This window comes from Anoplopoma fimbria, chromosome 1 (assembly GCF_027596085.1).
Source record: "Anoplopoma fimbria isolate UVic2021 breed Golden Eagle Sablefish chromosome 1, Afim_UVic_2022, whole genome shotgun sequence".
Taxonomy (NCBI): Eukaryota; Metazoa; Chordata; class Actinopteri; order Perciformes; family Anoplopomatidae; genus Anoplopoma; species Anoplopoma fimbria.
The window spans coordinates 8,922,660-8,936,738 of NC_072449.1; the positions used below are offsets into that span (position 1 = coordinate 8,922,660).

Genomic DNA, 14,079 nt, shown 5'->3' on the forward strand with positions numbered 1-14,079 from the left:
ACTATGACTTTCTTATGACTTTTTTCGACGTGATATACTATGACTTTTTATGACTTTTTTCGAAATGCTATTCTATGACTTTTTTCAACATGCTATACTATGACTTTTTTATGACTTTTTTCAACATGCTATACTATGACTTTTTTATGACTTTTTTCGACATGCTATACTATGACTTTTTTCGACATGCTATACGATGACTTTTTTATGACTTTTTTCAACATGCTATACTATGACTTTTTTGACTTTTTTCAACATACTATACTATGACTTTTTTATGACTTTTTTCGACATGATATACTATGACTTTTTTATGACTTTTTTCACATGCTATACTATGACTTTTTTTTGACTTTTTTCGACATGCTATACTATGACTTTTTTTATGACATTTTTTTTTTCGACATGCTATACTATGACTTTTTTCGACATGCTATACTATGACTTTTTTATGACTTTTTTCGAAATGCTATTCTATGACTTTTTTCAACATGTTATTCTATGACTTTTTTCGATTCATGACTTTTTTCATACTATGACTTTTTTATGATACTTTTTTTTCGACATGCTGTACGATGACTTTCTTATGACTTTTTTCGACATGCTATACTATGACTTTTTATGTCTTGTTTCAACATGCTATACTATATTCTTTTCGACACTATTCTAAGACTTTTTTATTGATTTCTTTCGACATGGCTTTTTTTCAACTTTCTTTACATTGACTATTGTTTACTCTTTTCAACATACAACATAACATTATACGCTATAGAAAATATCATTAAAACATCATTGTACAGGTAGCTGATCACAGTATGAACATAAAGGCAAAAAACTATCCAAAAGTTTTCAGTCAACAGTTGGTACTTAATGTTCCAACTAAAACTCGAATAGCTCTAAGAGGTTTGGTGTTTTCTGGTGTTAACAATGCAGAATTGAAGGACCAATTCCCAAAAATGTGTCAAATATAATTCACTCATACAATCACTACTTATTTCCAAGGGTCCATAATATTTCACACTGAGTCATCCTCTAAAGTTTGTGATTTAGCTGGTCTGCATACTTTCAATTTCTTGTGCAACAAATGTGTCTCTTGAAGCGCTTTTGAATGCTTGAAATGGAAACTTGAGAGTTTACAAATGTCAAGTCATCGTCTCTGTGAGCCTCACATTAGCGGATGTGTGAAATGATCACAACAGACTGATTGCCGGAGAGGGATCAAATCCTAAGGGTTTAGACTCAGAGAAACCTCTTTTGATTGCAAAAATAGTACCAAGATACACTTATATACGAAGGAATGCTTTGGTTGAATTCATGGGCATATGGAATCATTTTACCATAATGCTGCCAGTGTTTGTGTGTGTATATTCTCTTAGGAGAGCACTGAAGTAACAGTAAGGAGGTTTTGGCTAGAGGATCACTATCACTGTGGGCAAGGCTCAATGAGTCAGCCAGTAAGGGAATTCAGTGGAACAACATTAGCTGAAGCTGGTCTTGCACAAAAACAATCCTCACTCTGTTCAAATCATTTTTTCCTTTACTTCTTGTGAAGCTCCAGGAAACAATTATTTTAATTCTTCAAAAATCTTTTGTATAAAATATATATTCATTTTACTTCAAGTGACGAAGAGTGGAAAGACACACAGCGAGAGAAAGGGGGATTTGGGATATTTCACTAGAAAAGATTTATTGTACAATTCTGTCGGGGAAAAAGAAGGCAGTGTCAGACATGCAACAAGCAAATATACAATCCATAACAATATCAGTTAAACTGTCAATAAAATACAGCATTCATTTGTTTGCAGTATTAATTCATAGTAATATAAACACAATGTAGGAGGAAGGGGAAGACAGAAGCGACATTCATTGTTTCAGTAGCCTTTCTAGACATCATTGAAGTGTTACAATACAGCTTTAAAAATAAATATTGACCTTATATGAAAAATCAAATATAAATCAAAAGTAATTAAAACTCTACTCAACATAAGTAAAAAGCCTTTCCTACGATTCTTTACACAAGGCTCAAAAATGTTTTTATACATTCAGAAAATGTAACACTCATTCATCCTCACATATACAGTTTGTGTTTGTTGAAATCTACAGTATTGTTTCCATCATCTCATCTGCAAATGGAATCTCTTTGCGCCTTAAAGTAGTAAAAATACCAGCTCACTTCTCACAAGTGTGAGACGACAGACAGACAGACAGACAGACAGACAGACAGACAGACAGACAGACAGACAGACAGATAGATGCTACAGAATATATCCACAGTGTATTTACACAGCTGCCTAAAAATGTATTTCATTAAAAGGAAAGTAGCTGAAATTCAATTTACCCTTCTCTAAGCCCCGAAGCCGCTGCACCTATGCAATCCTTGCGTTTTATGTTGTGTTATTCTACACTTTTAAATAAACTCCTATGTTTTGGTAGATTGTGGAAGAAAAAACATAATTCATGTTCCATGAAGTTTAAAGGTGAACTTGGTAGATGTGCTAAGCGCTGAAATAAATGTCTCCCTTCCTTATGAAAATATCTATAGGTGCATGTATAAGCACATAAATGTGTGCACACATGTAGTAAACTTAAGGGTCCCGGTTTGGGGGTTTGAAAATATACGGTCACCCTATCCTGAGGGGGACATATGTTAGGAATGTCTGTAGTGAATCTGATTCCACCTTAAACCTTTAATGTCAACCTGATGGTGGCGCTAGCAGAGGGATTCATTCCCTGGGGACCATGAATTTCAGTACGAAATTAATCTAATAGTTGTTGAGCTACTTCAGTCAGGACCAAAGTGGAGGAAAAACTGACAGACAGACCGGCATTGCTCTCTCTAGAGCCAAGGTACAAGTAAGGAAAAAGAATTAAGAACTGGAATTGGATAGAATAAGTAACAATTATGTTACATTAAAAAAACATTTATTGCAGTGTTTGTTGGAGAAATCACTCTGGTGCATAGCCATCTGTGTATGTAGGTCAATAGTAAAATAAAAAAGCAGAAAGCGAATACAATTGTGATGAGGGGCATGATGTAAATAATATTGTGTAAGGATATGCAGGTTAGCTCTGCTATGTAGGGCACGGGCACAGAGACAGCAAATAGTACAAACAGTGGTAACCTGAACCGGTGGGAAAGGCAGTGTTATGACTACATGTACACAGCTAACAGGGTTACAGCTGTAGGACAGAGTGAGACCAAAGACAATGTGCTTGTCTGTACACAAGTTAAGATTAATACCACCTAAGTATTTTCTTTAAATATATAACATTTGATTCTATATATCTAACCAAAAGCACATTTGATATCAAAGAACAGACAATGCTTCTACCTGTGGGCAGACACACACCACACATGTGGATCCAGATAAAGATCAAATCAGACATCATACACAATAATTGATTTTCCTCAGCCGACCATGAAAGTTTGTCTGGTGCAGGCAGTTCAGAGCTTAACGGGGGCAAGACATGCCATCTCCATCCTTGTTAGTGAGTAACATTAGGGAGTTAGAGTGCTCCAAAAAAAGTTGTAAAGAAGAAAAATGTTAGCTCAAATGTTATCAGTCAGGTGCTAACTTGCACTTCATCCAATCTCACAGTTTAACATGATGGAGGCTTCTGCATCACCACAGTCTCTTGCTTTTAAAAACCTTTTACTGAATCGTCAGTTGAAATTAAATCCATATGACTGAACTGGCTCAGTTTCTAAATCCACAAGGAAACCATACATTGAATTCAATGTTTTCTTAAAAATATGTGATTTAAGCACCACTGTTGAGCAACAGTTGAACTGACACTGCTGCTTGTAAAACATGGAGCACATTTTTGCAGATTTCTCTTGTTCGGCAAAGCCAAAAATAACTTGGTTCATACAGAATAGAGATTGCAAAAGAACAGAAATATTACAATTGCACCAACTCTTTGGGGGCTCTTTTCTTAAGTAAATTAAGTACAAGAGCAGGAACAGAAAATAAAGTCGGAATGTTTTCTTCAAACAAGGTGCATTTGTATGTTGGAGGAAACATTTCAGATGTTTAACTAACTCAACTAGAGCAGTTGTCTGCTGATTTGGGAAAAAAAAGCTGTGATGGTGATGAAAATTACATTATAAATGCAAAAAAACCCAAAACATGATAGGAATTATTTAAAAACACTGGGTTGACACAAGAAAAACAATATGTAAATTAAAAGAATAGTTCCACATTTTGGGAAATACGCTTCTTTGCTTTAGAAGATCGCTATTACTCTCATGTCTGTACAATAATATGAAGTTAGCAAGATGGTTAGCTTAGCTTAGCATAAACCCTAGAAACCAGGAAACCTTCAGTCTTGCTCTGTCTATAGGTGAAGAAGTTGTGATGTTACAGGGGGTTTTGAGCGGGACTATATCTTGGTTGGGTGCAGTGATTTCCTTAAGATTATTCACCACCATGAAGTTGCCAGGTAATCCAGGAAGTCACTGCTCTTGTCTAAGAAATAATCCTGCACATAGCCCCAATAAAACAAATAAAAAAGTGTACTTTGGATGTTGTACAGAGTAAGAAAACAAACTATAGGTTGTTGACCAGTAAGCTTTGAAGGTGATAAGATACAGAGGGATTATGTTACCTTTGGACAGAGGTAGCTGTTTCCCAACGGTGTCCAGCCTTTATGCTAAGCTAAGCTAACTTTCTTCGAGCTGTATATTCATATTTAGTGTACAGACATGAGAGTTGTGTCAATCGTCTCATCTAACTATGGAAAGAAAGTGAATAAAAGTCTTCAGAAATTGTTGAAATATTCCTTTAAGGCTATGTCATACTTTTCACTCTCTTACACGGACACACACACACAGACAAAGACATTATTCCAGTATTGAGTGCCTTTCCCAACTGCTGTCCATTAGGCTCCTCATCCTCATCCTCATCCATCATGCTCTTCAGCTTAATTATTGCTTCAAGTCCTAATGAGGTCTGTGCTTCTATGAAGTCTTTATTGCTACATACTACTCTGGCTTCAAATACATCTCAATCATCATGCGTCATTAAACTCAGAAATCCCAAGTTTCCACAGATGCTGATTTTGTTTGGTTGTTGAAGCTCGCAGTAGTTATTGGTCTCAAGCAGAGGCAGTCGAAATGTCCATACTGTATGATCCAGTCAGGTTAAGATCATGTGCAACATTAAACTCTAACACGTATGTACTGTAACATTAATTTATGATGGTTCACAGTTGTAAATGCATCAGTGAGTCCATGTGTAACAGTGGGGAACAGTGACATCCTTCATTCTGGTTGGATACACATTATTGCTGGTTAATTTAACTTTTTTTTTCTAAAAGTGCTGCATAAAAAGTTTTTGGATTGTTTTTTGAATATTGGAGTATACCACCGATAACAGATACAAAGTTATGGTTCTGGCAGTGGATGTCTTTGTGTAAAGCAAAAACAAAAAAATTACTCAGTGTTTGTATGTCTGTGCATGTATGAATCTGTATGTATTGTATGTGCCCTCGATCGTTAACTGTGTTGCTGTTGCTCTCACAGGTAGGTGGTAGCCTCTCTGTTCTCCCTCTCTCTGGCCTGAGCCACGGCCACGTTGATGCACTGCAGCCACTCCTCAGCATGTTTCTCATCCTGAGCTTTCAGCACATATGTTTTACTGTCTGTGAAGATCTCAAAGGCCCGTGGCAGGCCCCGATCACGGCGCTTCTTGGCGACCACCTATGAAGAAAAAAAGAAGCGGATGGCAAACTCACACTGAAACATCTGTCTTCTTGGATGGTTGTCGCTGTCATTTTTTAGATTGATGTTATTTGGCTTTATGTAGCCTGCTTCTTTATGATTTACTGTAATTCATGTATTTGTTGAACAGCTGTAATAGGTTTTTGGGATGTGATCTACCTTCTTAAATCATAAAAACTTTTATTGGGGAGGATTTAGATTCACATCCACCCACATACTACAATAAACCATAATCAGATGACTTCAAAAGCTCTTTAAATGACGACAATGTAACCTACTTTAAAAATCAAAAGAAAAAAAAACACAACCATGAGACCAGGTAAACTGACAATGCAAAAAAGTTGTGATCATTAGTGAAGATCCAAAGGGTTCTGTAAGCAGGATTTTTTAGTGATGATCACAATATAACTCCTTACCTTGACACTTTGCACCTTGCTCAGCTCAATAGGGATGTCATCCAGCTCATCTTTCTGTGGGGTGGACAAAACATGAGAGTAGTTAAAAATACTTCATTTTCCAACAGCTTTTGTATCACATTGTTTTTGTATTTTCTACATCACCTGGAGCTGTACAACCTGTTAATTAATGCAGGCGTAACAAAATAAATCTTTATTATAAAGAAAAACGTTTTGTGCATTTTACTTTTATGAAGGACGTATTCAAATCTTTTCCTCAAATAAAAATAGCAGTACCAGTCTGTAAAATGTCTAAAGTAAAATAACTGCATGTTGCTTGAGTAAAATGTATTCAATGTTATGTTTGTGTCCTATGTCATGTTTTGTTAATCTGCTAATTCAAAATGTCCGGGAATTCCTACACCGTTCACCTGATTTGGATGTAAATACCCTCAAATTGAAGCTGAAAGTCTGCACTCAAAGCACATCTTGATTGTTTCATTTCAAATCCATTGTGGTTGTGTACAGAGCCAAAATTATGAAAATTGTGTCAATGTTGAAATATTTATGGACCTGACTGTAAGTGATATTAACATTCAATAACATATTTCCAAAATTGTTTTAAATCCCATCTGGCTGTGCCGAGGGCCTAATGTTTCCCGCAGCAGATTCCTGTCAGCTTATTCGTGCAGTTATTTAAATGGACATTTGATTTATTTTAGCCATATTTCCTATGACAGCTGGTATCCTAATCAGAAAAGCCCATTCAGATATTGCCTCATAATGCTTAAACCAGTCGCACCTCACTTACTTTTTTTTTGCACTCACAACAGTACAACTTCCCCTGGCTGCTGAACAGAACCAATTTGTTTGGTTTCAATATCTCATCATTCTTTTCATGATGTGCATGTTAGATTATCAGAGCAAGTGAACACACCATAACTAATCCTTGAGTAATTAATAAGTCTGCTGTAGCAGAGGGAAATACAAGACATAGTCTCAAACCTCTCAGTGTGTCAAAACTGCTCGATCATTAAATGTGCGGGAAACCACACAATTTTGCAGTTCTAAATCTAAATCACTTTTTGGGAAAAGGTCTTTCACAACATAGGACTACCAAAAATCTTCCAGAACAAATACAGAGAACAAAGACTCAAAACCTTTCCAATTTGTGGCTGCTGCAAAAACAGAGCAGCGCAATACCATCTGGAAAGGAGCACAACGACTATTGTTAGGAGTTAAAAAAAAGAGAGCTCAAATCTACTTATGCATTTCAACCACCAGAGAATATCCCACGGTTTCCTGATATTTCTCTTTCATGTCGTGCCTCCCTCTACTTTTGGGAGCTGATTGTATAAACATGTCTAAAGATCCATAGGACACCCAATCTCCTGTCGGCTCTGAAAATTATTTCAATTATAATTAATTGTTCACTCCTGTAGATGGCCACCATAAACCCCGGATATAAGCACGATTACACAGAGGTGTATTCAAAATTAAATCAGATTTTCTCGTGAAATGAGCTGATTGAAAATATTTTACTTCCGTCAGCTGGAATAAATCAAACTTTACCCTATATTTTAGCAAACTTTTAAGACCTCTGACCTGAACAAATTTTTGACGGTGGTGCTTTTGCTTAGTGTTTTGATTATACAAACTTTTCCAATGCACAAAAATTCTCCGATCAGTGACCTTAGCCTTTATTCGACCTTACAGTAAGTTACCAGCAAACACATGAAAGATGGGGAAAAAATGTGTTGGTACAGCCCGTAGGGACATCTCTTCACCTTTGCTTCACTGAAAATGGTCTTTTCTTTTACTCACACCCACTGTACGAGGCAATATCTCCTGCTCTGTGGTGGCTACTTGTGCGTAATGATATCTGCTTAGAGTTCAAATGGTTGAGAGTGACGCATGTTGTTGCAACATCATGCTTTGGCCTTGGGAGTCCCCCAAGAGTCCTTACCGGGGCCATGGTTTGTTACAGTCGGATTCACCAAATGCTCCTTAGGGATATTGAGCTTATCACGAGATGTGATTTCCACTGTTTCATACAGAGTTTCATCATGATTCAATTCACGCGGAACTAGGAAATATTAATAAAGGTTTTCTCAATGAGAGGCCAGGTACAGTGTCCATGTGTGAGGAGGCTTTGTTTTCATTGATTACGTACTGATTTGCCTCTTCGGAAGAGTAGCTGGTTTCCTGCCAGGGTGAAGTAACGGGTTTTCCAGCGCTTGATGAACTTCCATCGGACCTGCTTCTCTTTCAGCTTCCCCTCGATCAGAGGCTGTCCCTCCTGGTTCACAACTAGAGGGCAACACAAACACAGACAGAGAGGGAGAAAGAAACAAAGGAAGAAATAGAAAGAAAAAGATGAACGACAGAATGAAATAAACATTTTTGCCCATTTACTTTACTTATAGCTGACCATCAATGGATTTATCTGAAAGGTCTGCCAATACGATGCATTCATGAGCTGGTCTGACATCTGAGACTTGAATCAGCCATTGAACGGTACTGTTATAAGTTATGTTAATAGATAAACTAGCCCGAAAGGTGAAATAAAAAAATGTGGACTGTTTTGCAACCAACCAGTAACCAGTAAATTTCTTTTTTGTGCAAATTTATTTTTATAGCTTAGGGCAGGCCAGGCCTGATCCAGCCCATGGGACAATTTCATAACCCCCTACATGGTTAGAATGTATTATTATATCTGACTCACACATTTCTATTTTCCCACTTTTTCCTATTTGGATTTCCCCCCAGTCTTTTAGTCTACAGTAATCATTTAAATTTCTAGCAAGACTGTAACATCAGAGCATAAAAATATGTTTTTGAACCAAAAAGGAAGGTTGATCTGGAGGACAGACAGCTTCAGTAGAGGTAAAAAAATGATTCTTTATTTCACACAGTTTAATGTGACTACTTCCTGTCTCATGTTCAAAGAGAAAGCTGTTTTCTCAAGGAAAAAAACTCAGTGGCATTACTCTACTTAACATGTGGACAAATATGGCTCACGTAGAGTAAAGTTAAATTTAGTGTTTATTTTAGTGTTCATTAAAAAACACCACCAAGTGTCACAAAGGCCCCTGAATATTTTACGATTGAGATTCATGCCATATAGAAATTAATGGAAACCAATGGCTGCCTGCAAGATATAACAAATGCATTCCCAACTGAAATGGTATGCTTTGGACATTGGCTGACAGCAAAATAAAATACATGTAACTGGCTTAATATACAGTACAAAAGCAGAGGTATGGTACATTAAGGCAATAAAGACCCTGAACTCGTAACAATGTGAATGCACAAAATGCAGATCTTTATCTTTATTTTTGCATTAAAAGCACAGCTGATCTGCTCGGTTTAACTGCTGCTCAGAGACTTACATCATAAATTATATTCTGTTCTCAATTTCCTTTAATTTAATTTCATCCTGTTTCTTTAGTTCCTAGTTGTAATGTTTTATGACCGTAGAGCACTTTGAAATTGTATCTGAGGAAATTGTGGGATACAAACTTGAACTTATCAACTTCCAGTCCACATTAATGAGGTGCTCAGTTCTGTTTAAGCAAAAGCAGTTTGTCTTACTTGTTTATGTATTCGTGTGTGTGTTTCTGATCAGATAAAGGAGAACTCCCAAAAGGTTAAAGGTGATTAAAAACACTCACCCACACCAACCTCCTGGACTGAGTTGCATCAAGTACAGAGTTGTGTGTTTGTGTGTGTGTTTCTATAGTTAAATACATCTATTTTGTTCATGTATATGGGTGTATTTTTTCTGACCAACATGAAAGAAACGGATCAATCAAAGTGATCGCAGATTAATTTCCAGGCACTGATTGTGTGATATGTTTGACTGTGTGTCAGAGAGACTGGGGTCCCGAACCAGAACACAGATGATTTGGCTGGTTTAGGTTCGGTGCCAGTACTTCAGATGTTGACCACGAAAAAACAGAGTCGCTCTTTGTATCCACGATGATGAGTAAGGCAGTCAAGAGATTACTGCAATCTGATCAGTGTGTGTGTGTGTGTGTGTGTGTGTGTGTGTGTGTGTGTGTGTGTGTGTGTGTGTGTGTGTGTGTGTGTGTGTATGTGTGGGCATGCTGGAAAGATGATTCACAGAGGTGCCTGTGGCCAAACATGACACACAGGTCGACTGTTTCACAAAATTGTAAATCCAATACCTTTAAGTTTTTAGACAGAAGGAGCATTATGAAGACTTTATTTCAAGGTCTGCTAACTTTTTATGGGCCCTTAGTTGTATGATTTGACATTTTATAGATGAAAAAATTTGAAGAGTGGGTTGAAACGTTAGTGTATCCAGCATCCAGCAGTTAAACTGAACATGCTTCAATAGGTTGCAGCCCTGTTGCTGCAAAGAACGCTGTTCTTCTTTTATTAACAAGTGCATTAATATTAAACGTGTTGCATGTCCAAATTTAACCAACTTCGACACTGCATTTCCTTGGGTTACCAGCATTACACCGAGAAGAAGATCAGATGAACGGTTCGTGAGATATGCACTGGATGAGGGGTAACTATTTTGTATTTTCTTTTTAAATTTTACTGATGATTTACTTGAATGCCAATCCTCTGAGCAAAACATTTACATTCCTCTAAAATTGTCAGTCTGTGTGTGTGTGTGTGTGTGTGTGTGTGTGTGTGTGTGTGTGTGTGTGTGTGTGTGTGTATTTGTGTGTGTATTTCCTCTGCACATTGACTTCCTGTCAGACTGTTTAGACAGACACACTGCTTATACACAGTTGGACACTCTCCCATCATTATGGTGTGCCGGCTTGTCTGCATCATCTAACAAATATTTTTTGGAGTGCAGAAATAAACTTGTCTGGTGAATAAATCATTGGGCCTCGCGCCGTTTCTTTGCTTTGATGCGGACACCTGGAACGAGATCCCTGGATGAGCTGTCAGCCTCAGGCAAGTACTGTGATGCACAACTGCCCAAGACAGGCTTATGTCCAACAATGAGACAAGGACACAAAATGTCAGTAGCAACATCAGTCATTTCTGCTGCATTTAGGCTTTTTATTTAGATCCGTCCACGTGTGGTCAGATAACCCAGATCAATTTTCTTTATTTCTGAATCTGAATAATTCTTCTCTGCCAGTGCTACATTTTGAGCTTCAAGGGAGACAGGATTTCGAAACTGTGAGAAGAGTCAAATGACCCGAATCATTAGCAGAAACAGCTGTCCCTCCAAACAAGCCTAATCACGCCCTCAGGCCCAAACATAAACAAGTTCGTGTTTGTATGTGTCAATTTGTTTGGTTTTTATAACGTATGAGCGCATTTGTGGATAAATGTGTGTGGTTTGGTGTTTGTAGTTTTTGGCCAGAGTACGACACCATCAGGATGAGGTGTGAGGAGAACACTGAGATGTGGGCTGCTATGGGTTTAAACCACAGTTGACAGTTCACTGAATCACCCTTGTTAACTATCAACATTAGGAAAAAATGTGGTTGTAAACAAGTTACCAGCCTCCCCCTCCACCCCTCAAACTGTGGTAAATGCCATTTTTTTCCTTTTTGAGTGATTGAATTTCCTAATTGTAAAAAATGCCAAAGTCATAACAAAGAGAAAAGTGCTTCTTGTAACATGCCTAGCTTTGCAAAAACAGAATTTTCAGAATAGAAAAAAAACAACAGCTAAGGGAAAGCAAACAGTCTTATTTGGACTGTTTTGACTGTACAGAGCATATGTACGGCGCACACACACAAGAAGGGGCTCAACGTAAAGTGGCTTAACGGGACAATTAGAAAAATCCATTGGCCCTTTGTCGGGGGAACCAGTGCGATAATTTCAGAGTTAAATGCGTCATCACTGCAGCACTCCGAGTTGTTAGTTCACATGTGATACTTTGTTTTTTTCTACAATGTAGCTAATTTGACAGCTAGTTTGTACTTTTGTGAATCCAGTTTTCTGTTATTCTGCACTAACTCCCTTTTACAACACATTTGCTCTAACTTATATTCATGGTATATTTTTCTTATTCATAATTACTATCATTGAACTTACTTTCCGATACAGTTTTCACAATTGTCCTCCAATAAAAAACTCAAAGGCTAACTATTTTATTGAAAGTGTGTTTAGCTTGCTTCGAAGCTACGCACCTACTTGCATTGTCCTGGTCCTGCTTGGACATTCAAAACCTCCAGTGTGATACCACTATGCTGTGTAACTCTATTTAAGAGTCTCATTGAAACCTGAATCCAGTCCTGCCACGGTAGGGTAAACATATGATACTATATAGGATTAAAGAGTAACTTTGATATTTTTCAACCTGAATGTTTTTGTGTCTGACTGACCGGACTAGTGTTGTCAAAAATATTGAAGTATTGATACATAGATACCGGATATTTGAAACGGTTTCTATACTTATTATCCACGGTATCGATACACGAGTACCAGCAGCGCTTCCTACTGGCTTTTCTCTGTAACAGCTAGTCGACACACACACACACCTTGATTTATGCTGTAATAAAAATCTAAGATTTCATAACCTCAATGTCAAATTTTCCCCCTGGCATCAACAATGTTATTGAATATCGATATTTTTCAAAATACTGGTCGAAGTTAGAAGTTCCAGTATTGTCACTAGACCGGATCAGGCGAAAGGAAGGGAATTTTTTTTATTTCTCTGTAGGGTCGTTTCCATTATGTTGTAAGACACTGATGATAACAATCTGAGCAGTGGCCAAAACAAGCAACTGCCCTCGCAGCTTTTGTTCTCCCTCGATACTGGACCAGTTTAAAAAAACCTTGTCCCCAATAGTCACTTGGTTACAAAATAATGGGAAAATAGGAAGAAAAGACAGAAGTTAATAGAAGTTACCCTTTAAGTCATTATAAGATTGCCTACCGTTGTGAAGATTTAAATGAGAGAAGAGATGGAAAATGGAAGGTCGAATATCATGAAATGATTATCCCTTCTTGTCGATAACAAGGTATGAGGTAACATGTTTCCTCATGACCACAGCTCTGCCTGAGCTATTAGCACGATATCTAACAGCCCCCTTGAGAAATGCTGTCCAAAATCATTTGAGCACACTTCCCTGACTCTCAGAACTCGATCTTTGATAATGACACTCACTTATAAACTTTGGCACAGCGTGGTCAACGTCTCTCTTTAGCCAGGGAATCTCCTGAATTTGCAACATAAGTCCTGGAGGTGGGAGTTTCTGTCCAGCGTGTCTTCACTGATTAATGGTAAAATGATGGAAAGTCTGCCTTGGGGTTTTCCATCTTTTTTTTTAACAAACAGGGAATCAGTCTTCCAGACATTAGTGAATGCGTGTTCAAACCCACATGTAGAGGCATGAGGGAGGGAGGGTTTATATGCACATTTTAAAGTGAGTGACAAATATCCTCTTTCTTGTTTCTAGTGGTTTCACACAAACCAGTTAGTGAACTGATTGAATGAGAGAGCAAACATGTTGAACCTGCTTCATCTTTTTCTGGCATGTCCACACATACAGTACATGCACAAACACAAACACACACACACACACACACACACACACACACACACACACACACACACACACACACACACACACACACACACACAGCTCTGCTCGTCACTACTCACTTCAAAAGCATTCCAGTAGTTAAACTCAACAGTTTATCATAAAGCATCATGTAGTTGCAGTAACAACTGGCCTTCACAACAGAAAACACTTCACCTTTTTCTATTTTATCTTTTACTAATAAAAAAATGAGACCAGCTTCTTGCTCTTGTGTTTTACCTCTGTAGTAATCACAGTTAGCCATTCAGGCAAAGTCAGTAAGCATTTCAAAGTAAAATGTTTGGGGGGGGTGGCAGCTTGCAATGTGAACAGCATGCATACATGGTAAATATGTGAAGTGTTATGTGCTGCATTTATGATGAAAATGCAAAAGTGGTTAACCTAAAAGTGACATGGATCCAATTCCAAATTG

The 14,079-nt window shown here is 37.6% G+C and overlaps 1 protein-coding gene across 1 annotated transcript in view; it reads right to left on the minus strand.

The window, feature by feature from the left end:
* Positions 1-4,919: 4,919 nt before the first annotated feature.
* veph1 (ventricular zone expressed PH domain-containing 1) overlaps positions 4,920-14,079 on the minus strand; it is a 63,336-nt gene continuing 54,176 nt past the window's right edge. The window contains 3 exon segments of the mRNA XM_054626938.1: positions 4,920-5,701; positions 6,139-6,192; positions 8,291-8,427. Coding sequence (XP_054482913.1) covers positions 5,519-5,701; positions 6,139-6,192; positions 8,291-8,427 — 374 coding nt within the window. The 3' untranslated portion in view covers positions 4,920-5,518.